The following is a 27354-nucleotide window of genomic DNA, read 5'->3' on the forward strand; positions in this document are numbered from 1 at the left end:
ATATTATTAACCAATAACATCCAATGGTGACATTGTGTTGTTTTATTTATAGGGAAGTTAGATTAGTAGCCAATTAATTTTCCAAGTGGATAATGCATACTAGTGTTATCAGCATTGCGATATACAGGGAAAGAATGAAAAACAAAACTGTATGTCTGATAAATAGATCTGTTCATTACATTTAACCCTTTTGACACCAACTTGCCTGAGGCTGCCCATACATCTAAGTATGCTAATTTAAGTTCAAAACACTAGCTTAATGACAAAGTTATTTTACAAAATTCTTCCTTATTTTCTTACAAAATAGGTAGTGTATTTCAGCAGAAATATTGATAACAAAAGGATTAAGAGCATGATGTTAGGTGTAATAGCCCGTCGCCCTAGAGGATTTTAAACTGGGCATCAATCACAGCAATGATGTGAGGGGAGCCTACAAATACCATTGTCTGTCCTATAGATTAAAAAATTCAATAAAACACTAAATTATAACTCTCACCACCAGCTATATATATAGCGGATTAGGCCATCAATATTAATTTTATACCCGTTTTTCTATAATGGTGTGCATTGTCACAGTCTGAATCAAGTCTTACTTGGAACTACTGTACTCTTAGACATTAATTTATGATGCAACTTTCAGAGTCTACATATAATTCATTCATTCTATTTTTGGCAGAGTTTCAAGAGTTGAATGTTTTTCTATCAGAAAATGCTTGTTGGGTAAATTTCATTGAACTAGTGGCACCCAAGAGGATTAAAGAGCCCAGTCCACCTAACACCAGTTCTTTGGTAGGAGGGTAGGTTCTGTTTTTAGCATGAATGCCTTGTCTAATTACTTATTATTTTTATAGGTAGTACTGAGTGTAGTATCGAAATATTTGATTAAACAAATGTTATAGCAATCGTCTGTGCAATTATATGTGTTACTATTGGTGATGTGTTTTGTGCAGAGGCATGACTACTTTTACAACTACATGCAAGAAAATATATAAGCATCACAATGTTGTTATGGTCCAATACTGGCAAAACAGGCTGTAGTCGAAAGATATATTTTCTTAATTTCTAATAAGTGAATAATAAACACTTTGAAATAGTTTGGTTGCAGTACTAGGATCTATAACAATAGGCAAACACGTTAAATGATATTTCAGAAGGCAGTAGCAAAGTTTCTACTGTCTTTTTTCTTCTTTCATTTCCAAGAGAAAAACAACAACAAAGACAAAAATAAGATGGGTGAATGGTTTTTATTGAATTCTTCCAGAGATTGCGTGCACCGCCACATCACACACACACTCACTCACAATGCAGCTATTTAACTAAACTAGTGAAAGAGACCCAACTTAATACAATAGTGTCATCTTCAGTTTTTATCTGTCTGTCTGTCAGTTCTGGATCTGGCTCAAGAGAAAGGGTGGACTTAGTGGGAGGGAAATTAACAAGAGTAATGAAATAAAACCATTCATTTTGAAACTGCTTAATAAATGGTAAAACTCTTTAAAGTAACAACAGCTCCCTGATAAAGAGATATCAATTGGCACAGCCGAATCAAAATCAATTTTCAGTAACCTCATTTGGTTACCGAATTCTTTGAAGGGCCTTTATTCTTAAGTGGATGAACAAATTTTCACGATGAAAGATTAGCTAAGTTCATGAAAAGAACTGAACTCAAAGAAAAACCAGGGAGAATGATTATCTGGTCCACAGGTAATCTTACGGAGCAGCAGCATCACAGTTTAAAATATAGCCGCTTTGGCACTTTATATACAGTTTGGATATATCTACAAGAATATTCTGTCTTCAAAGATTTAAAATAGAATAAATGATGAAATTTGCAAATGAAACACCACTTCTCAATGAATTTGAAAAACATAAAAACAAACAAAAAACTAACAAGATGGAATATATATATATGACTTCAAACTATAGGTTGGATCTGTGCCAACTCTTAACTCCATATAGAATTCTATACACAACTGAGACATGGTAAAGATCCAGCTGACAGTAGCAAAGTTCATACAGAAGTATAAGAAAGAAAAATGCAGGGATCTTAAATTTCATGAAAACCAAGTGAACACCTTTGATAAGTAAGTAGCATTAACATCTTATTACATGTTGCATTAATACTCAGCATAGATGATCAAGTCAAAGGTGTGATAGTCCTAGTAGCAGTGAAGATGGCCATTCAAACAAACAGTATTGACAAGCTCACAAATTCAAAGAATTTATCCTCTGATTATCCCGTGTGTGGTGGTAACACACCAACTGATGTGTTGCCACACACAGCTATTAAAGAGAGAAATAACGGAGAAAGGAGACTGTAAGACATAGAATAACTTGAGGTAGTGGAAAACTGAAATGATTGTCCAAAGAAACAGCAGCCACTTTTCTAGGCAACAATTACAAAACTTATAAAGCAATTCCAGAGCTCAGTTGAAAGCATGTTTATTATTAACAGAATCCGGTTTGGGCTGGACTAAGGAAGGACAAGAGGACAATTGACAGGAAAATATAATTATAGGAAACTTAAAGGAATGTCATGGTGAAAATTACAGACAGGTAAGAGCCTGGCAATGAATTTACTCAATGACAAACCAATCTAGACAGACACCAGGCTCACAGTTCCAAGAAACGGACAGGCAACAAAAAGGAGATGACACCAAGTGAAGACATATGAGAAGTGGTAACAAATAACACATAAGAAGTTACAAAACAACAAGTAAATTGGGAGAAAATACATCCTAAAATGTGAAAAAAACCAACTGATATATGACAGAGGCTTTATCTACAGTGTTCAAAACCAGACTTGATGTTTTTTTTTTTTAAATAACAACACAGAGTGCATTCAAGGTAACAGACACATGTTAGTGATGGTCCAGAGAATGTTTACTTTATCAGGAACTAATTTCAATATGGCGAAATTTCTACACAGTCAAACGGGATTCAAAATTTATTCTAGAAATGGTTGATAGAACTAAATAATCAGCACACACAAGCTTGGGTAAGAATACTTATATATATATATATATATATATATATAAATATATAACTGGTTGTCTCTTAAAAGGGGGCTCTTGATATAACAATAAAGAAAAGACTAATAAAAGTGAGAAGTAAAACCAGTGATGAACAGGTTGCAAACAATGTAAGTTGTCAAAAAAAACAAATAAAATACAAAAATCATTGCTGTGATTCCAGACTAATGGGATATAAGTGAAATGGGGAGTGTGAAAATGAATAGGGTACGCCGTCAATAAACCACTTGCCTATTATCAAGAGGTCCCAAGTTCTCTCCTACTTCTCTCCCATATACACACACATACATACGGTACAAAGATTACCACAAGCCCCAGAGACTGCCAGCATTTTAACCCCTATACTTTACTTTGTTTAGGTGAATGTCACTGCAGGCAGAAATATCAAAACTTTGGTGACAATTCCAGAAATGCTGCAAGGTAACTGGATGCTCAGTTGTTTTATTTTTAATCTTTTTTTTTTTTACTTTTTTTCTGGTGCAAGTCCAGTCATTGACAGACTTGATTCAATATCGAAACATCCTGGGTTATTTAAATAAAGCACAATAGTGGAGGTAGAGTTGCCATTGTACAGTAGGTAATAAAGTCAATACTATACTATATAGATATGTATACTAATTATTGATAACGCAAGATAAAATGTCTGGAGAACTAATTTATTTGTTTCAACATACAAATAATAATGGTAGTGGTGGTAGTTGTAGTAATAATAATAATAATGATAATAATAATGGTAATAATAATAATGATAATAATAATAATAATAAAAACATCCATGGTTATATGCTTACCAGAAGTATACATATCAAAACAAATTCAGCATCATTCATTCCATGGATTGGTGAACTATTAATGTGCAATGATAAGGGAGGGGAGGGAAAATCTTTGGCTATAAGCTAACAGCATTGAACAGGAATATTTATGTATGATGAGCCTTAAACCAGTAACCTACAAGACATCATTAGTATATTTAACACTTAGGTGGTGGCTACCACATGATAGAAGTTTAACAGTTTAAAGATTGAGAAAATGGAAAGAAATCTTAGTTGGGAGAGGGTGTCACAGTTTCCTAGTATTTTTCAAACAGCTGTCATGAAGGAGAAGTGAAAACCCTCATTCTTAATGTCATGTTACTTTATTCTTAAAAAATATTCCAAGATATGGCTGTAAAAACTAAAATGAAAACATCTTTAATGAAGACCAGAGTTTGCCCTCTCAATTTACTGGCCACAAAAATATGGGTTAGCTACTTTGCCAACAGAAGGAGGGGAAAGGACAGAGAGGGGCAGTGGAAGGGGGAAAAGGAAGAGGAGGAGCATAGGAGAACAGGTTGTTATACTAGCTAATATTAAAATAAATTTAACAAAAATATCACTCTTAATGTGTTGCCTATTCCTAGCAATGCAACATTAACCACTGAACAGCATTGAAATTAGAGGTGCAGCCAGGTAGTGCCCACATAAGGAGGAGCCAGTAAATTTCTTTAGACTACTCCCACTCAGTAGATTTAGAGCTCCTAAACAGGTTAATATTGCCATCTAAAGTAATTTCTGAAATTTTGCAACAAACTTTTTCAACATAAACATCATAGAAATGGTTTTTAACTTCATTTTTAATAACTTTTCAAATGTAACATATTGTCACATGACCTTTTATCAAGCTAGCCAAAGTGTGACCGACAGATGTGTGTGTACATCCTTATTTAGTGAGAAGACCAGTTCAAAATATCAAGTCACTAATTTAAAGCTCTGTGGAACTATCTGTTACTAGTATCGACACCAATAGCTGGATAAACTACATGCTATGGGCTTGATGGTAAACTATTCTCTTTTCCAAACACTGGAATGAAAATTGTTTTGTTAAATTGTGAAGACAGAGTCACAATTGCTGGTACAGACTGCAGTTCAACCACATCTCTGATCTGAAAACTGTGTGTGTGTGTGTGTGTGTATATATATATATATATATATATATATATATATACATGTATGTATGTATGAGTAAAGAGAAGAGAGTGAGAGTGAAGAGAGGTAAGGGAATGATGGTAGGAGTCACCACATTACTCCAGTATCATGTCAGGAGAGTTAAGAGAACATTTAATTCCAAACAAGGATGTACACAATAATCTGCCACATGTGAAATAGTGACCTCAGAAGTGAGTTACTGTACAATGAAAATAATCACAAAGTCCAACTAGCTGAAGGTTTCACACAAATTCAACAAACTATAAGGTGGAACAAAACTGTCTCCCAATAAACACTGCAAACAATTTATCACGGCACTAAAGGGAATCAAATAAGAACATAAAACAAACTACAAACACATCAAACCATTTTTTTTCCTTTTTTTTTCTTTTGTACACTACTTCAATACCACAAACAAAACTAGAAAGATTTTGGATTAAAGGTGCCAAATGTGTAAACTGTACGAAGATGCACCACTGGGGTATGGAGGGGTTATGTATAATTTCCTTTTGACTTTATTACACTTATTTTCTTTTTTTTTTTCTTTTTTCATGGAGGAGGAGATAAGTTTTTTTTTTCCCTTTCTTTCATAATAAAACACAGAGTCACACACACAGTGACAAATCAACAAAATTTTTCGTGTTTTAGTCTTTTGTTTTCATGGTGTTTTGTTCCTCTTCTTTACACATTATGCAAACCTCCTCAACAAAATACAGCCTCTTTCAGCCTTATATAATAACCAATACTGTCTCAGAATCTGTTTCATTTCATACCAGACCAAAGCTCAATTGCTCTTGCTTCTTTCTTTGTTATAAAGGAGAGGGTATGGCAATGACTGTTAGAATATGTACATGGCATATAGTAACATGCTCTTGGTAAAATTTTTTTTTTGGTCAACATTTTGGGGGAGTGGGTCATTTTTGTTGTATTTCTTTCATTTGCTTTATTTCCTTTTATATTTTCAAGTATATATTCTATAATTGATCTTGATTGGTGATCAGTAAAATTCCATAGTCCAATAACATATGTAACAAGAAACCCAAGTCAATAGAAACGGAGCACACACGAACATACTGATAACAATGCAACACTTCAGCAGCAGCAGCAGCAGCAGCAGCAGACAATTGGCTGTACAGTCCAGATGACAAAACCCATCAGCGATGCACTGATGGCGTTACCCCAGTGGCACGCCATTCACAAACTACGTAGAAAGTTTCTCTTTTTTTTTTTGATAATTTTTATCAATTTTTTTTTTTAAAGAATCTTAGAAATATCTGTGATATATATATTCACATACACATAGAACACACATATATGTGTATATATATATACATATACACCCACAGATACAAGCAAACACATATACACACATGCGGTACATATGCATGTGTGTATATGTGCTGATATATATATATATAGATAGATATTAACACACATTTATATATTCTTTTTTTTTTAAACTCAGCGAAGAACTTGAGATGCCGCTGACACTTAGGACATCAAACGTGACAGGCAGAGGAGACAACGAAGGACGTCACGTGAACATGGGAAGGACGTCACGCCACGTGCGATCTACAGAGAAGAGAAGCAAAGGGTCAAATTAAATGGTATTGCTAGTGCTCGAAAAAGGCAATCTGGCGCCTTGGCATATTTATATTTATCTCAAGCCTAATTTTCTTTTCTTTTTTTTTTTTAAATAAGAAAGAAAAAAAACTAAAAAAAATGTACACACATAAATATATAAAGAAATATATACATATGTATGTATCTATGTGTAAAACTGCTTCTACTGGATGAGTGGTGTTACCGTATGAAAGTATTAAGATATTTAGAGCTAATCCTACAATTAACACATTGACCATCTATCTATTCCAGGTGTTGATTAAAATTTTACATCCATAAAATAATGGAAAATTTTACATTAAACTGAAAATTATTTTAATGAATGTGGTTCTAGCAAGAATATTAAGATTTAATTTAAATTACTGAGATGACAGTCAATAATTGATATTAAAATCCACAGCAAAAACTAACTGTACATGTATGTCGAAGCTGAACCTTTCTTAAATCTCAAAAATCCATCCAGGGACATCCCTCATCCAGTTTGCTAATCCTATTATCATATAAGGCAGAGCAGAAACAAAATTCACATGCTATAGATATAGAGTAGACAGCTAAATGCAAACATTTGCTTAATATAACATTGTCCAATGTCAAAGCGATAACTAGAATTTCCAATGATAGCACATTTAGCCTGGGACGTCAGGAGTGTGTGTAAGCGCTATCTGTTCAGATATGACAGCTAGGTGCAGTTATTGATAATGCAAAGAATATTTTTGCTATAAATGTTAAGAAATGAGAAAAGGGGAAAGTCACTCTATAATGCAATGTGAATAAAGTTTCTGCTATTTAAAATAAAAAGAAATAAAAATATATACAAATTATACAAGTTAATGGGATAAAACTGAAAAAAAATTCTGAGTGTTCTGCATTTGCTAAAGGCAAGCAACATAAGTTGGTAAAGTGCTGTAATCTAAGAAATAGAATAGATGGAGTGAAGATTACCAATAAAGTCAACCATATTGTTGTTGTTGTTGCTGACCCAACCCACTTGACAACAGAAGAAAAATATGTAAACCAAGGATGTAATCCAAGCAAGATTTAAAGTCCCTCGTTCAGTAAATAAGCCATAAAATAGTTAATGTTCGAACATATAAAGCTAACAGTGATAAATGGTGATAGCAGTAGTAATGGTAGTGTAAGTGGTAGTCTGCTGCCATTATAAATAGCAAGAAGCAGAGTTAACATCGAAATGTAGCAAATCAGCAAAGTGGGTGTCAAGTATTGTGTGTTTGTGTGTGTGTGTGTGTGTGTGTGTGTGTGTGTTTGTGTGTGTGTGTGTGTATGTGTATAGTTAATCACTGTTACCTTTATATTAGTACAAGCATGCAAGTGGTGCAGGAACTAACAAGCTAACAACGAGCAGAGCACAAGTAAATCATTACCTGCACACAATATAGAAATAAAAGAAAAAAATATGGACTGAAATCAATACACATCCATCACCTAAAAATAGGGGCTAGATTTTATGGTGTAAGAAAAATAAAAGATGTATTACCCAGAGAGGAAGGGAGGACACTGAGTACCTTTTGCAAAATAAATTGCTTAGTAAAAGTGGACCTCTAGTGGACAACTTGAGATATTTCAACTATATCCATACAGTTGTCACCATCATTTCAGCTGCTCTCTTATATGGGGCTCTATGTTGCACATAATCACATACTGTGCATGTGCATTCAGGCATTTGTGTACGTGTGTTGCCAAATACTTAGGAGTGGCTGGGAAGAAACTTTATATATATATATATATATATATACACAAACACATGTATATATATGTATATATATATATATATATATATATATATATATATAGCATAAACATACATAAAAGATGCTTTAGGAGTAAGTAATCAGATATTTACAGTTTCAAGTCATATGCAAATTGTCTCGGTATTTTATGTTTTAAAAAAGCTGCTGGAATGTCCGTCATTAAAGCAGCATAACCAGAGACTTAAGACGATTCTTTTGGCAGAATCGGGAAAATATAAAATTAGGTAGCAATACGGGTTTTTTCCTAATGCAAGCAAGAGGAAAGAAAGAGAAGGACAACTATAATGCATTTAGAGATGTTAGGAAGAGGTGGAGGAAGAGCAGCAGAGTGTGAAGAAGCAAAGACATGCAAAACACTCAGTCAATGTTACACTAATGCACTATCAAGTGAGAAAAAATAAATAAATAGATAAATAAATAAATAAATAAATGGCCAGCAGGAAGAAGGAATGGATTTGGAATACCAAAGGTTGGGGAAGTTGCTAGTGGTTAAAGCAGAAGAACTGGGTTGGGAATGATGGGTGGGGGGAGTCAATCAAAGGGTATTGTGCAGGCAAACAACAACAACAACAACAACATCAATAACATAGATGACAAATTGGTACAGAAAATACAACATGTAAAAAATAGGTTTGAGGAGGGAGGCAGGGCGGAGTGGCTGCTGAAGAAATCAAAATGGAAAGCATTACAACAACATTAACAACAAGAAAACATTAACGTGAACAAGTGCGGCAAAACAAAGAACAATTATGGATGAGTTGTTATCCAACAGAATACATATATATATATATATATATATATATATATATATATACATAGAGAGTACAGAGTAGAACAACAACAACAATAACAACAACAATAACAACAAAATAGGGACAAGTTCAAAAGTTTATGAAAAGACATTAACATTAAATAGAACAATACACAGAGCCAGTCAAACATTGTCTGCTACAGAAATATGATGTAAATATCCTTGACTATTTCATTATATATGTGTGTGCATAAACACACACCCTCATACACGCACGTGTGTGTGTCTGTATACATACATACATATATATGGTTTTACGATAACGCTATGTGTATATGAAATCTAAATATTATTATTTCTTTTCTTTTTAATGCTCAGAAATAGACCCAAGCAAATAGATTTTGAAATTTTTCTTAACTTTTTCTTATCCACTTTTAAAAAACATGAATTCAATAGAACTAATAATGTGTGTGTGTGTGTGTGTGTGTGTGTGTGTGCGCGTGTGTGTGTGTGTCAAGAAATTCAAGAGCAAATGTGTTAATTATCGATTTGTTTTCCTAATTTAATCTAAAGTAGAAATTGTATTTTACAAGAACAGTGTGATGTAGCTATATGAGTGACTGTCAGGTCAGACAAGCCATATAAAACAATTTATACAAGAGGGAAAAGTAAGACAAACAGACAGATTCCAGATAAAACAGAGACTCATTCACATTTTACCTTTCATTCTGGTCATGTTTTGTTTGATTCAGACATAAAATAGCCATCAGGTCTACAAGAGACAGTCTCCTAAACATATAGCATTTAATATGGTCACAGTCTCAAAAACTTTATAGATAGGAATAACCCAAACGGTAAAAATGTAGAAAAATATTTTTATTTAGCTATTATTTAGCAGTTTGGAAATATATTACAGTGTGAAGATGTCATGGTATGATTTCCATGGCATCATACAGGATGGAAACAATAACAAAAAAAAAATATCTGAAAGAAGGAGGATCAGTGGTTGTTACATAAACTGATAGTGATGATGATGTAACTGGACAGGAAAAGTAAAAAAAAAAAAAAACTTTGCTCTGCTTGAATTTGATGGCTGCTTTCCCACCTTTAACAGTAGCAAGGGAGTGTGAAAAGTAATAATGTTAATAAGTATACAGACTGTGTAGTGAACTGATAAATAGTATAAAAAGATTTCAAAAGGAGGTGGTGTTTTGAGTGCCATTCAGCTGTCATGATGGATGCACCTGTGTGAGTGTGTATGCACACACTGACACACAGAGAACAGGAGATTGACAATTCAAAAAGTGAAACATTTACAAACGCAGGTACAGAGAGAAGGTTACTTTCTTTACTTCCACAACCACTTAAGTCACTTCACCATACAAAATAAATATATCAGCAGCTCAACATATTGCTATCTTATACAAGAAAAATGTATCTCTAATCAGGGTCAAATCATTTTTATGAGAGAGAGAAATGTGATGCTAATTAATTCAGAAATAAAAAGCCTGAAGTTTTTTTTAAACCTCAATCAAGAGTTTATACGTTAATGAAGTTGCAAACCATAATATTCAGGGTATGAGTAATATATGTGAATGAATTACAGAAACGGAGAAGGTGAAGAAAATATGGCTGATGTGATTCATACAAGACATAACAATGTAATCAAGGAGGAGATTTTATTTTCATTTTAAAGTAGTAGGTTAGTATTATGTAGGTTAACCCCACCACCTGGCTATCGAATATCTCCTTTAACTGAGTTCACTTTGTTGCAAGCATTCAGGTACCTTATTTTAGGATACTTCTTGTTTCTTTCATATGAGTCTTGGCAGCCCAGAAAAGGATCATAGGTACTGCCTATGCATTCTTTAAAATAGAAATTTTTGTATAGCCTTAGGTGAGTCCTGATCCACTAGACCTATAATTAAAGATAATCCAGTGATTACGAGTTCATCATTTTTGCTTGCAAACAGATCGATGTTTAATTTCCTTTTTTTAAATAAAATTGTGATTTAAGTCAGATTTGATTTGCTTAGCTTTCAAATAAACACTTAGGATCCTTTCAGTGGCTTAGGAGCTGGAGGTGTCATACGACAAAGGGAATCACTCCAATATGACCAAATTATTTCTAGCTCTTAAGGAAAGATGAAGTTTAGCAATATTATTTTACAAGGAAAGTTGCTGGAAGAGTTGACTGCTAGCACATATATTCACACACACACACTCAAAATTGCACATAATATACTTTTCTGCACCAGAATATGCTGTGCTTGTTTTATTAGTATCAAATTATCAGATTTCTTAATGAAGGATGCTGAGTGAAAGGGAAGGAAGCCCAACCCATTAAATGTGGCAGTTCTTAAAAAAAAAAAACATCTATATATATGTATATAATATTCTGTTGGTTCGTTAGAGCCAGACAATACACACTAAAAAATATTTGCTTTTGAAATGCAGACTTGAAAAAAAACAATTGCTGCCAGTTGAAGATCTGGAAATCATGGAACATTTTTGAAAAACTTATTTTAATTAGCTGCTAAAATTTTTTTCTTAAAACTGTTTAATCAATATGAGATTACGGCGTATCGTTATCAGGATGGCTTTGAGGTCAACACATTTTCTATTACAGTAAGAAATCCAAAACACTGGCATCAACCATTGCATTCTGTACAAAAAAGTATTGTCGTCACTCCAAGCTGCCTAACCAGTAACTGGTTAACAGTGACAACTATAACTGCAAAAATGCCTAATATCCATTGTTATGCTAACAATAATTTCACAAGATAATTGATGGAGTGGAGTAGCAAATTCAATCAAATCCCAGTGTGTGATGTAACAGCCACATCACAAAGATGAAAAGTAAAGCTGTTCAGAGGAAACAACTAAATACTATAGTACTCTAGCAGAGAAGTAATACCACAAAGGATCATTTAGCCATATACTTTGACAGCAAACAACTCAATACTACAACAGATCACATAATCTTGTACTCTGGCAGACAAGTCAATAAATAATAGCCTTGCATAATGCTACAGCAGGTCACTTTCATCTTACATTCTGCCATTTCAATTACAGTACATAAATAATAACCCATTTAACGGATGTCTTAGAAAGTAGTAAAAAATATGTAAACAAACGTATTAATCAAAAGCACAGGACTGTCATACACACACACACACACACACACAACAAAGAATATAGCACTGCTGGACACTGCATACGCAATACATGAAGTACTTTCAATATAATAGAAAATACAAAGCAAAACAAAACAATGCATGTGCCCAGAGCTGTGCTCAATTGTGTTATGAAAATATGTAATAAAAATACAACTGAATAATAATAAAAACAGTTTCTTCTGCAGGCATGAAGCCTGAAATCTTTTCAGAGAATACAAGTGTGGTAATCGTGACATACACAGCCATTAGAAGCTAAATAAATGCTTACTTTTGGAGCAAGGCCACACATTCAAATGGAAGGGTCCATCTGAGTTTTTACTAACATACAATCAACCAATACATTACATTGTCAGAGAGAAGAACAAACATATGCAATTTTTGTTCCTAAGTTCAAATAGGAGTGTTGTCCATTAATTCACATTTTCTAATTGAGCATCTAACTTCTATATGACAAGCACAAGACACCCTCACTGTACACATCACATACAGATGTCCTTAACTGACATGTGCATGATAGCAATGCACACACTGCACTGCATTATTACTTGTATCTTATATGTATGTTAGAAGGGGAAAAGTCAACCAAAAAATAGCACAAGTGCTTGAACCATTATATCACAAGCTTCTTAAGTACTAATAGTATTATCGACACAACTTATGTAAATTGCTGCACCATACTGATTATACTTTCTATACAAGTTATCAAAAACTCATCTCTACTTTTTACTGTCTTCAATTTTAATTCCCACATCCAACAAACCTTTATGCACAGCTACCATTCATTTTACAATAATGACGTTACCAACAGAGTTTCGACTATGTTTAACCATGTAACTATGCAATAGAATAAACTGGTCATCTGATCGGCAAAACATTTGCAATTCCTTTTTTTTTTTGAGCAAGCTGAGAATTAGACAAGTAAAGCCTTCAATCTGTAAATTCTTTTTATTAGTGCTTAACTATTCAACAAACACTGCAACAAGCTAGACTGAAATCTTGTTTAAAAGCATTCTCACCAGCAATGATAGAATTGTATGTAATTCGTCAATACTTCTCTTTCAACAATCTCTAAGCCCACACATCCTGGAATATCTAAATAGTTTTTGCTGCCTCTTTAAATTACATCTCATGCAGTAGTTAACATCACTGCAACTACTCCAGTGATTGAAGTCTTGTTAGCCAACTGACTAATGTTATACAGTATCAAGCTATTGCTGAAACATTTCAAGCACACAACATTTGCTGAAACACTTTGAAACATTATTTCTTCCATAATATTAAAACTATGGCTGAGGTTGACTTTGCCTTTCATCCTTTTGGATGGGGTGGGGGTGGGGCAAATTAAATACTAGTTGCATACTGGGGTCAATCTAATTGACTGGCCCCCTCCCAAAAAAATTTCAGGCCTTGTACCTAGAGGAGAAAAGAATATTAAAACTATGGTTGAAAATTAAAAACCTTTCAATAATAAACATTTTTGTTGTTCAGTATGGTATAAATTATGAAAAATGGTTTATATTTAAAACAAACATACTAATTTTGCTGTCTGCGAGGAGGAAAAGCCTCTAAAATATTATCATTTTTAAAGCAGCAAAGTAAATTAATGGAATGGGTTTAGAATTAAAGAAAATAATTTTGAGAATTAGAATAAAATACAAGGTGTAAATCTGAAACTATAATTTGATTTATAAATGTTTCAACATTCCTACTCAACATTTTATTTTTGTCAGTTAATTTTGAATTCTATCAATGATGGAGGATGAAATAGCACAGTAGTGATACATAAGTTTTCATTACAAAACACTAAAAATGACCAACATTCTGTAAAAACACTGAATATATTTTGAAGCCATTGCTGTGATAAGCTATATATATAATTAAAACAATTAGTGACACAAAAAAAAACAAAAAACATTTAAGCTGTTGATAGGTCAGCTTCAGATCTTGCAGTTGTTATTGTATTGCACACAGCAGACTTTCAAAAGGAAAGCACATACCTCTGTATTAATGTAGTTGCAACGTTTCAAATATTTTAAACTTTATATCACATTACTGTTTTACTATTTGAATTAGTTGCCCAGGACTAAATTTATAATATGAAAGAGTGCATTAAGTGTTATGTTGAGATGTGACAATATTGTAGTTTTCCTACCAATAAAAAGCATTTTGCATTAAAAAAAAAAAGTTTGTTGTACTAAATGTCATGAGGAAAGGATTGACCAAATTACTCCTATTAATAAAGGGAAATTTACTTTAATGAGTTGGAAGAAAATCTACAATAATGCTTAATCCCCTTAGTAACTCTTTATCACCATGATTGTTTAACATCTAGAAAAACTGGGACAATTTCCAAGTGACTGATGTACCTAGCTTGAAAATATTACCAGAAATATTTACAAATATGAATTATTATTATCCGAACAGATTTATTATGAATCGAAATGGCAGAAAAAGCATACAGAGGGTGTGTAGAAACAAGAAAGCTTTGTAGAATGCCAAGCTATGGTCATTGTCATGTTCTTTATGCATAAGATGCATCCATATTTAGAAAACTAAGATTGTATTAAACTGAACTCAACAGATGTCTTACATACGGACTCCTGTTTTAAGGTTAAAATAAAGCTAAATATTGCGAGCAAATATAGGGGCAGTAGGAATAGTATTGAGTGTTCTATACCGAGTGGAACATGAACGAAATTGAGAGACAAGTTTCAAAGGAAATGGGGTGGGGAGTGGGGGTCAAGAGAAATAAGTGAATTCCAGCAACATACCATAAATAAGTTTTCTTAATTCAATGAGACATATTTGGCTTTAAAGTAAAATAAGTATTAAAAGTAGTTATGTCATTATGAAAGAAGAATAAAATAACTGCCAATTAACAAATTGTGAGAAGATCGAAGTTTGCAATTAATAGTACAATAACCATTAGAAGAAAAAAAAAATCAAATGCGCTTTGGTCATAAGACAATATATTGAAGAATGACTTCACAAAACCCAATCACCAAAATTGCACAACTTGAATAAATAGATTTATAATTTTGTATTAGTGTGTCTTGGCCTACATTTTGCTGCAATTAACCTATTTCTGTAGAAGATAGTAAAATGGTTCACATCACCATCATCTCAATTATGAAAGAAATCTAAAAGATACTAGCCAGTATACTTAATTCTTTGAGCCAAGAGAACTTAGCTAAAGAACTCATCTTTAAATTTACTTCAGATGAGCCAAAACTGATATGTCCAAAAATATAGTCATTAAACTGTATAAAGAAGGGATTTGTTAAAATATGTACTTATACCTAAACTGAATACAGCTTTAATCAGCTAATTCACAGTTATCAGAACTAAACTGTATCTACATTGGATAAAAATCTCAAATAAGGAGTCCACTTAAAGCTAATCAGCTTCCAAAATTTCCAATTCAACTTCTAGGAACAAATATAATGAAACTGAAACAAATATAATAAACTATTGAAAGTGGTAGAAAATGTTTAATAAACTTAAAATGACTGCCAAAAGCAAGCTATGTTTTCTGGATTTCAAAATTCAAAACCATTTTTCTTCACTACCATCCCACAAAGTTTACATCAAATATGACCAAAGAACTTTGAACCAAAAAAAGACAAAATAACCATCAAAGTGTTGACCCTCAAAGGAAGAGAAAAAAAATTCATAAGTAAGGTAACAAGTTGTTTTGTGAAAGAGATATGGGGAGTGTATGTAAATTTCAGAATTTGATCTAAAAATAATGAATTTTGTAGCAGCAGATGGTTGTTTGCCTGACCATTTGTCTATGTTGTGGACATTTATATTCTGAATGTACTTCATACATGTGTATGTATGTATGCATGCATACACACACATATATACTTATTAACAGATCACAAATTAAAAGAATATAAAAGACTTACTCACCGGTTTAAAAGGATATTCTACATTAGTATGGTTTGCTATCATTTTTTGGCCTCTTCAACTGCACTTTCAGTCGTTTCATGCCAATCTGAAATCCATTCATGGCTTGGATTGCTGCTTGTGCTGACAAAGGATTGTCAAAACTCACAAAACCTGTTCAAAAATGGACAAGTATTGTCTCAACTATCCACTCAAAGTAAAGAGTGTAGCCACTAAAGCAGTTATTCCATTATTATTATTTTTTTTTTTTTTTGTCACTATGTAAATAAATAAATAAATAAATAAATAAATAAAAGACATTTATAGTTTCATAACCATTTTACCATAGATATGCAAAGGAGATCATCTTGGAAATTGACTAAACAGATGGTATCTGTGGACTAGTGGCACATGTATGTGTATGCGTGTGTACCATTGCATATAAACAAAGTAGCCTGACTGATTTTTATTGGGGAGTTGTAATTTAGTTATTATACTTCTGTTCAAGTCTTTCATACTGGACCTACATCAACATGCATATTTTCACTAATGGATATGACAATTTACCTAGCACTGGTGGCAATGTATTATGTTTACAAAACATTGCCACTTTCAGTTCAAATCCTGTCAAAGGCATTGCAGCTAGACATTGGATGAGGCATTCCTTGCCTGAGGATTCTTGATCCATTTTATTAATAATGGAATCACCATTGATGATAGCATTATTAATGATATCCACTTGTAAAAGGCAACAATTCTATTTAATGATGCAAACATTTAAAATTCAGAACTGTCCAATGCACTTTGACAACAAAAATTTATCTGTTGTATATTCAAATCCAAAGATAATTTCCCAGACAAAACAAAAAGACATAGCGGTAAAAAATGCAATAATTTGCAAGGGACATTGAATAGAATATCTACGAAACGAAGATCCAGTTTGTAAACTGATAACGGAGTCAAAATACACACCGACACAGCTGGTACTTAAAACATCATTGAATAGAATTTATAAAACTTGAAAAATGAGGACATAAAATATGTCTGAACTTAGCCATTGTAGGAATAAATGCTCTACACCTAAGATTCAATTGTCAATTTGACAATCTGAGACACCAGTATATCTGATCAATAAAAAGAGAATAACAGACACCATATTGAAAATGATTTTGTCCAAAATCATTTCAGAGAAAGGGCTAACAAATAAAATTAAAATAAATAAGGGAATTAAAAATTTGTCATTTTTTTTTTTATGCACAGACTTTTCACAAACAATATATAGAATATCTATATCTATATATATATATCTATATATATATACATACAGATAGATATGTAGGTAGCCAGATTCCTTCAATTTTCCTTAAGTTTCATCAGAATATGATTTGTGCAATTTTTTTACATTAATTAATTAAGATTTCATCATTTTTTTTTTTAAATTTTGTTTTTCAAATGTTTTCATCAATCTGTTAGATGAATTAATATTTTTACAAGATAGTGTTTCTGATAAAAACATTGAGAAAATATGGTAGTCATAAGGAAGAGTAAAAGAAAACGGCACCTATTCAATACATACCAAAGCACTTGCTAAGATTTGTTTGTTTATCAATGAAGACTTTGGCTGAAACAACATTTCCAAATGGAATAAAAGTCTGCATGAGGTCTTGATCACTGAACTCTTGTGGTAAATGATATATAAATAAGTTGGCGCCGTCTGGACCTGCAATAACAGGCAAGAATCACATACAAACAAGCAGTTGTACTTTGAATGGGACCATTTCTGAATCAACACCGTTAGCTCAATAATACTAAATGGAAGTAGTCAAATATGAAAGGAATAGAACAATGAATCTCAAAACAAACTGCCAATATAGACTTGGACATTTAACAACCATCAAGATAACAAACGGCTTATTCCGCATAAATTATGAACTAGAAGAAAAATAGCATTTAAGTAGTTTAACAATTTTTTTCTCCACTATTTGAGATGTGATTTAATTTAAATATATAACATTATATATTTATTTACAGTTGAAGGGAGTTAAATAGCTGTGTCATGTATTGTTAGAGCCAACGTCTTACAATTACACACCCACTCAAACTAACCAATGCCTTGCCTTAAGACAGGATTTGAACTCTGTATTATAATAATTCCCCTATGACATTAATCTTATACTTCATGCAACATTTCACCAGTTTATTCAAATGTCTAGATGTATTTTTTGTGTTTACTTCTTGATGCATTTATCAACATTAAAATATAAATCATTGGAAGCAAAAATTAACAAAAGATAAAAATAAAAAACAACAATAATAAGAATATACAACAACAGACAGTAAGCTGCTGAGTGTTGTGGACAGTAAACATTTGAATAATGGCAATCTGAATTTCTATTAGCTCAAAGCAAATAGAATTTTATTAAAGTCATATAAAAAGGTAAATCTTGATGTTTCACAAGTTAAAAATACATTTAATATGATATAAAAGAAGAGATTGCTCTCTATAAGGGAGTATTTACCTTCGGTTTGTTTCCCAGCAGCAGAATTGGCTGCAGCCTGTTGGAGCTGCTGAGCTGATTGGCTATTGAATGCATTTGGAAAGGAGGCTAAAGAGAAAAAGAAACAAGTGTCAACAACTGAAATATTAATCAGAATAGAGAGATTAAGAACACATAAATCCAAACACAGTGAAGCCAATAACAAAAGCTATGTGAGAAACCAAAGATTTAGTCTCTTCAGAAGAAGACCAAACATTTGGTTTGTTGTTTATTTAAATTCTTTCTTTCTTTTTTTTCTTTTCTTTTTTTTTTTTTGAGAATAGCTACTCTTATGATGAGTATTTGGAGGATTGAATGAGGATAGCATTCAGTCTGGAGTGAAGAAATACCCAACCACTGGGAATTGATTCCTCACTACTGAATCTTTTTTTACATCATTTAGGGGGCAGCCATCACAGTGAGTTTATATTGAAATATATTAATTTATATTTCAATAGAATCTAATGAAGATAAAAAAAAATATTTACAAAATCAAAACAAATTCGTGGGACAAAAAAAAATGATTTTTAAGAATAGTAATTTTTTCATGACCATTTTCTACTTTTTCAAAAGGTGATCATTCTCTGTCAAAAACAAAATAAAACCCATTTGGCTATGGTGAAAACAAGAAAACTATGATACAGAGCTCTTAAAAGTTTAAGTGCACTTTCAGTGATTATTCACAGGCATTTTACTTTTTTTTTTTTTTATTATAATAAGTGCATGAAATTTAGGCACAAGGCCAATAATTTTAAGGAGAGAGAGTAAATCAATACCATCAATCCCAGTACCCTAGAAGTATGAAAGGCAACATTAGCCTCAGTTGTATTTGAAATCAGAATGCAAAGACATTTCATCCAATGCACTGATTCTGCCAAAGTACTGCCCTGTTAATAATAATAATAATATTCTCACATCAATAAAAATATTTGTTTAGCAATTATGTTATTTTTAAAAAGTGGTTTCCGAAATTACTGTGCTGAATAGAAATATGAATTCTATAAGAAAATTGAAATTCTGTAAGATTGTTTGTTTCAAGTGATAAAAATAACTGTAGAAACTAACATTTAAAGAAATACTAAAATACTATAAAACATTCAGTCAGACTTTCAGTTCAAAATTGGCAATGATTAAAGCATCTACTGTAAAGCAACACTCCACCAAGCATGAAGGAAAAATATATTTATATCAAGATAGGAAATGTTTAGCAAAAGCAACAAATAGAGCATGTCAAAAATGAGAAAAACTGATTATTTTCTAACAATCTAAGCTAGAAGTGTTTATCTTTCTAGTAGACTGAGGTGTCTGTGCAAAGAAGGAAGAGCTATATTCACAGCCTGTGTAAACAACTTCACAATTAGAAAGGTCAAGTGAATGAGAAGACAGGAGTTCCTGAAATGTTATGTTTAAAACCAGCTAAAGTTTCCCATTGAAAATGTATCAATATCAGTATAAGGCCATCATCAGACTTTCAATAGATTTTCATTGAGAATTAAATCACTAAAACTAATTCACTGCTGGCTAGAGTTTCCCATTAAATATTTTTTTATATCCAGAATCACTGGCTTCTGTTTCCTCCACCCGCTGTTGCTGGTTTTATAGAAATATCGATTTCTTACATAGGCCTCACATTTAGCAGGGAGTAGTCAATTATATGGGCACTCACTACTCAACTGGTATTTTACTTCATTGAGCCTGGCAGGATGAAAGGTAAAGTTGACCTTGGTGGGATTTCACGTCAGAAAGTAGAATAAATTAAGACATTTTGTTTAACGTTCAAACAACTCAGCCAGTCAAACTATTTCACACCGAAATGAAGTTTTCTCACAGGTATGAGAGAAAATAATCCACTTTAAGTAGCACTAGGTTATCTTTACAATCCAGTACTGATAATGGTACCAAAATACTATGAGAAGAAAAACCAACTATTCATTTTCAATTCATCAAAAATATTCCATATCAAAATTATAAATTTACGAGATCAATTTGAACAAAACAGAATTTAGTACATTCAATGTTATAATTCAACGGTTCCCTTTATTTGTACTACATTAAAAGTAACTAGTTACAGACTGTTTTCTGAATTCCTGTACTGAGATCAACTGTACAGTCAAAAGTACAATTTAGGACAGTCAATCAAATAGCAGTAGCACCAACTGCTACAAAGGCAAAAAAGATGCAACTAAAGGAATCAGACTGATGGACCAAGATATATGACAGCAGCAGTTATAAATCTACATCAGAAAAGAATAAGCTTCCTGGCGAAAAATTCTTATCTAAGAGTAAACCACTATACCTCAATAAAAAGTAAGTTTAAGTATCACACTATTTAAAATAGGAATATGTGAAGAGTTTGCAAGTGCCATGTAATCTATGTTAAGAGTTGGCAACAGCAAGCTGAGGGTTAGCAATCAGTTCAGTAGGGACTGTAGAGTGCAGACAAATGTCTATAAAGGCTCAGTTCTCCGACCCTACTTTTTAGAGTTCTCAAAGAGCTTAAAAGCGGTTATCCATGGGATTCCTGTGTCAAAGACCTAGTTTGCATATCCCACTCTCTTGAAGAATCAGAAAAGAAATTCAAAACAATGAAGAAAAGCTTAGTTAGAATTAAGAAGCTTCAAAGAAAACCTAGTTAGCAAAGATGACTCAACTTTGTTGCCATAAGGGGAGTGGCCTTGTTCAATATGCAGAAGCATGTACCAGGTGTAAATTATGAGTGCACAAGTGATGCAGAAAGATCATAGACAGTCAAAGAAAAAAAAAACTCAGAATGAAGTAATTAGCTGGAAGAGCACCCATAAAATGTATTCAAAAATATCAAAAGTCCCCTCTAGAAGGAGTAGATAGTTTCTGCTACCTAGGTAATGTTAATAAGCAGTGGAAGCGGGTATGCTGAAAGTATAATACTAATAAGAAAGAAGTGGGGAAAAGTTTATGATGCTAATAGCTCTGCTAGAAACAAAAAAAATTCTCTTGAGTGAAGGGCAGGTTATATATTGCTTGTATATGAATAAGAATGCTGTATGAGAGTGATAGTAAAACATAGGTAAAGGACATATGAATAATATGAGATAAGCATGCTTAGTTGGATGTTCGATTTCAATGTTCACTAATGACAGAACAAATGAACTGAGAGAAAAACTCGATACAAGAAGAATCAGATGTAGCATGCAAGAGAAAAGCTTGTACTGGTACTGACATGTGATGCATACTGGAGTGACAGTTGAATCAGCAATCAGAATGGAAGGAACCCACAGAAGAAAACCCCACAAAAAAAAAACTGATCTCTGGAAGTTGAACCTCACAAAGATCCTTCTAAACCATGCAGGCATGGGAAAACATATAAAATGAAAAAGAATATTTGAATATACATATGTACACACACACATAATGGAATTGTGTTGGGACAGACACAAGGACAAAGACACAAATATACTTGAATCATATGCTACAAAGAACTTCAAGGCAAAACTCAACCAAAATACCTTTACTGAAATTACAATTATAAACTCCGAGACAACAGACTAAAAAATGGTGATTAGGCAACACAGGTTACAATAAAGTTTCTACTTTAAGCTATCTGACAATTACATGTTTGTGAACCAAAACAATGACAGTAATACAAAACAGAAAGTGTTTGGGGAAACATTGTGACATGACTTGGTGGTAGTGAGATTACAGCTATTAAAAAAGGTGAAGACAGGTATTGGTGGGCAATATGACCTCTGGGCACCACCAAAAGAAGAGCATAATAATGTGTGACAAAGAGGAGTAAAAATTCTCTATTATACACTGGATGAAGGTCTTTAAAGAATTTGGGGTTAGGTGATGTGAACTGAAAGTTTGATGACCATACCAAAGCCTCACATGACTACACACAAACAGAGTCACACCTGGAAAAACTAGAATAGAACATGAAACAAACCTTTACCTGGAGGGAGCAAACCTGACAAACCTGCGTATTGCTGTATCCCCGAATATGCTTGGCTAAGAGCATCAATACCTGTTGGGTTGGTATTGGAGCCAATGCCATTCATGTTGCTTGTTACACTTGAGGTCAAATTAGAGAGGTTTGTTAAGGAATTGTTCCCTAGATTTTGCATTCCAGTGAGGCCACTTAGTGAGTTGGAGGAGGTTGTACCAGTTATAGTACCTACAAATCGGAAAAAGGTTGTTTGTATAAAAAGAGGTGAGACAAATAAACCCTAAAATGCCAGGTAATCAATACACTGACATATCAAATACATTCAAATCAATTTAAAAGCATTCATACAACAGAAGATAAACAGATGTATTGCTAATCCTGATGCAACCATTCAATGGTCAAAACAAGAATACCTAGCATGAAAAGATGTGACATGAGGGAAGAGTTGTCTAGTTAAGATGCTGAAGTTTTCATATTTGAGAAATTTCATAATACATTTCAATAGGTGAGTCATTTAAACAGGAAATAGTTTGAAAGAAAGAGAGAAAGGATTGACACTAAAAATGTCAAATTAAATCTGCTAGCAGTGATAACCAGCAAAAGGGGCATGATAGAAATCAGAGAAAATAGAGAGGCAGCTAACAGGAATAATTAATGCTTCTGGTTGTCTCAAAGGTTTTCTAGGTAAACAAGATAATTCTTTCAAACATCCCCTCACCAATCAGCCTTTGTATTTTAATAGGAGTTTATGTTTTACCTTAGCTCTTTAATAGCAAGTAGTATCCTCCACTGTGTTTATTTTAAAATCTTGTATCAAATGATTACTTTCATATCAAATATTTAGCAGAAACTAAAAGACAATTAGTCCAAAAGAAATTATTTATGTTATACAGAAATTATACCTTGATCAGGGTTTGTTAAATGCTTCATAAAGCAATGTATTTGCTGATCGGCTGATTTCTTTTAGCACATTCAGCAAAAATGTCAACAAATAGATTGGGAACTCCTTCCAGATATTGGTTCCATCCTAGTATTTCATTCATATAATATCTATTTAACTACATACTAAAGATACAGTTTCTATCAAGATAAAGATGTAACACAGGCTGAGACAGCACTTTTACTTGTAGAGGGTGGTCACATTCAAAGAAACTATAGAGGATAAATACAGCAATAAGAATGAAGAAATGGAAGCTTCAAATATTTCAACAACAGAGTTAGTAAGAATGAGTGAAGTAGAAAACACTTTATTTAGTATGTTAACTAGTTACAAAATATACCATCTACATAAAAGTATTAGTGAATGTAGTTAATGAGTTCAAATGAAAGCTATATGAAAATAGCAGGGAATAAATCTTAATTCTATTTATATATTTTTATAATCTTAAAAGTGAAACAATATATTGAAAAAATGAATCAACTTAAGTAGAGCTGGAAATACTAAAGACAATCTATCAAAAGACAAACAGCAGAACCTTCCTTTGAGACAAGGAATTAAGGTAAAGTTTAAGTAAATATGTAAAACTACGTAATATGGATAGAATACAATGAATTGAAAAGGTTTGTGCATAAAATTTAAATAATAATTGGCTAATGGATTATTGCCACAATCAGGAACACAAAAAATATGGTGAAAACATTAAATAGAGAGAAATTAACAAAAGTATTGTAGAATTATTATGTGAGGGGCACTTGGCTGGCACAAGCAATTTATACAAATAAAACATGTACTTCAATATTTGATAAAATATAAATGCAGTAATTCGAAAGTGAAGATGGCTAGAAAAGTTCAACCTCCTGTATTGTGGCTTGAAAAAAACACAATGAATGTAAAATAGCAACAACATGGACAACAAACACTGTAACAGGACTATAAAAACCAAATAATTAACAAGAAAATAAATCAAACCAGACAGAAGTCATAGCAACAACAGCAAAGTAGATGTCTGATAAGACCAATAATGAGAATAATTTAATAAATATGCTTTGAGCCAATAGTATTGCTATAAACTAAAATTTGATTGAATTTGGTTGAGATAAAATAACAAGCCAGCCATTGTATTGTCTAGCACTATACAATGCCTACAGCATGCAATCCTGAAAAATACATACAGGAACTAAAATATGCAAAAATCAATAACCTCAATTTCAAACAAGTAACAGAAATTTATGTTGGAAAAACAGTTTAAGACATAAAGGGTGAGAAATGTTAATAGATAAACTAGAACAGCTTTTTGGGGCTGGCAGTATTCTGATTTTGCTAGGGATTCAATTTCTCATGATTCTTCTAACATAGGATACAACTTGATTTTATGTATATTATATTGACAAAATACCTATTTTATATTCATGCTACTTTTTTTTTTTTTTCATTTTCACTCATTGTCTTGGGAGAATACAATCAGTTTATATATATATAATGTGTGCTTCTACATTATATTAGACTGAAATCAAATTGATTACTCAAAAATGATATTTATACAAAGAGATGATGTGAAGTGATATTAAACGAGTTGTTGACAGATGACAATGAAGATAGTCAGTGAAGGCAGTACATTGATAACAAAATATCATGGAGTTGTTAGGTGTGTCAAAGATAAAATAGATAACAAACAATTAGAATACATAAACTTTGTTAAAGAGAAAACCAATACATTAAAGCCCGTGATGTTTAGTCAGGATTACCAATATCCTGTGGCCTTTTATTTAATAAAAAAGCTAATTCAGTTATCAAAGCTAGCCAGTAGTATAACATTACACTATCAAAGACAGTAGCAGTAATGCCATCATATCCATCTCTCCATTTTGTACAACACACAGCAGTTAAAAACATAAGCAGTAATGAAATCAATCTGTCTCTCTCCATTTTTGTAAAACACACTATTGTTAAAGACATGATCAGTAACACATCTATCTCTCCATTTTGTACAACACTGTTAAAAAGACATTGGCAGCAATGACATCTCCATTTTGTATAACACACAACTGTTAAAAGTATTAGCAGTGAAGTCATCTATATCTATATTGGCAGTAAAGATTATATATAATTTTGTGTAGCACACTACTTCATAAAATATATTAAAAGTAACATAATCTATGGCGATTCTGTACAACATCATACTGCTAAGTAACTACATCTCCATTTTTGTAATTTTAGTAGAAATACTTGGTATCATGCACATATTCATAGCAGATATGGATTTTACAGACAACAAATTGGAGTAGTGACACACTATATATAGCAAACTAGAGAAACACACACTTAACTAACATCAAACCAACAAAAAATAAGGTAAACAAAAAAAATCCAATGAAACTGATAGTTTAACATGAAAATACAGAATAGGCCAAGGAGGAGAGAAAAAGGAATAAACTGTACTCACGACAAAAGTTGAAGACAGGTTCTGTGATAACAATGGAGAAAAATTGATATAGTCATTGTCGAACAGACAGATAACAGAGTAGTGTGCGGAGAATGAATAGTTATTAACCAACAGGTGAACATCAGTTGTTAGATGAAATAAAAAGGAACATAAATCAAAAAGCAAGGCAATCACAAAACTGAAGTAAAATGTATTTTACAATCGTAAGTAGATTGAAACAACACAAGTTACCAAAATCTGTCTTACTGTTTCCCCTACATGGGTGATGTTGACTAACTCTTTAAATGGAAAAATGAATTAATTTCCACAATAATATTTTCATTTTAAAGAGTAAACAAAATGAAAAGATTTTAATATCTCCTGTTTAAAATAGTTTTTGCTAATAGCTTCATAGAAATCTAACATGGAATATAAACATGTATACACCAATATTCATTTCCATTGAGCAGAAAGAATGTTGTTCAATGGTTTCACTGAATTCCTGAATTTCAAAGATTACATTTTTGAAGAAGTCTAATACCAAGAGTTACAGATTTACAGACACCTACAAACTCACTTGAATTTTATTTACATTGTTACCAATGTAGATCATCACCATTTACCAGATTTTACACTATTAATAGTTAAAAACACATACAGTGTGTGTTGAAAACAGTACAGTGTAGAGTTTTTATCAAGGTTTCTAGACCTATAAGGTTTTTATCTTGGAGACAAAATGGTTTTTGTTGGCATGCTCTATTGCTATTACGTAAGACAAGAACAATAACAAAGATATTTAAGGTTTGAACGCTTATCTGATGGCTCCGGATTTCTTGCAGTTTTTTTAAATATTCTATTTTATTTATTATTATGACTGGTGTATGTTATTACTATTATACTTTTAGCACTGTGTTTTTGTTAGTAAAGTTTCCATTGTTAATCATCTAGCAGTTTAGAAAATTCGGCATAAGATGGATATGTTTTTAAATATAGTTTTGCTTTGTATAATACAAGACACTGCAGTTGCTACTTGTATATGTACCGTGAGCAAGCAAGAAAGTACCAGACCTGTAACACTAATATAATAGATGTAGTGAAATTTTACAACTTTCATACTTACAAACAAATTAATAAATCACATTGGCCATTGTAATTCGTTTAATTTTCATAAATGGAGTTTGATATAGCTTTTAAAATTTAGTGGGATTTTGAGGAGACTATTAGTATTTGTTTATGTTGGATATAAAGCATTTTGTAGTTCTATATTTAAAAGATGCGGAATTATGTACATTATTTACATTTAACGGATATTTGTCCTCAT

General features: G+C 32.3%; 1 protein-coding gene across 50 annotated transcripts in view; it reads right to left on the minus strand.

Annotated features, from left to right (window-relative positions):
• The window catches only part of LOC106880780 (CUGBP Elav-like family member 1-B), a 229382-nt gene that overhangs the window by 84399 nt on the left and 117629 nt on the right, over positions 1-27354 (minus strand). For 8 of the 50 annotated variants that reach the window (XM_089348162.1, XM_089348140.1, XM_089348152.1 and 5 more), the window contains 6 exons: positions 26055-26075; positions 22672-22899; positions 18729-18815; positions 17786-17932; positions 16234-16383; positions 5499-6568 (listed from right to left, as the gene is read on the minus strand). In XM_089348162.1, the coding sequence (XP_089204288.1) occupies positions 16256-16383; positions 17786-17932; positions 18729-18815; positions 22672-22899; positions 26055-26075 (611 nt within the window). In that variant the 3' untranslated portion in view covers positions 5499-6568; positions 16234-16255. Of the gene's footprint in view, positions 1-5498; positions 6569-16233; positions 16384-17785; positions 17933-18728; positions 18816-22671; positions 22900-26054; positions 26076-27354 lie in introns of those variants that run through there. The other 42 variants (XM_089348165.1, XM_089348170.1, XM_089348158.1 and 39 more) reach the window with 15 other exon arrangements.

The sequence above is a fragment of the Octopus bimaculoides genome, chromosome 2 (genome assembly GCF_046866305.1).
Source record: "Octopus bimaculoides isolate indiv1 chromosome 2, ASM4686630v1, whole genome shotgun sequence".
NCBI classification, from domain to species: Eukaryota; Metazoa; Mollusca; class Cephalopoda; order Octopoda; family Octopodidae; genus Octopus; species Octopus bimaculoides.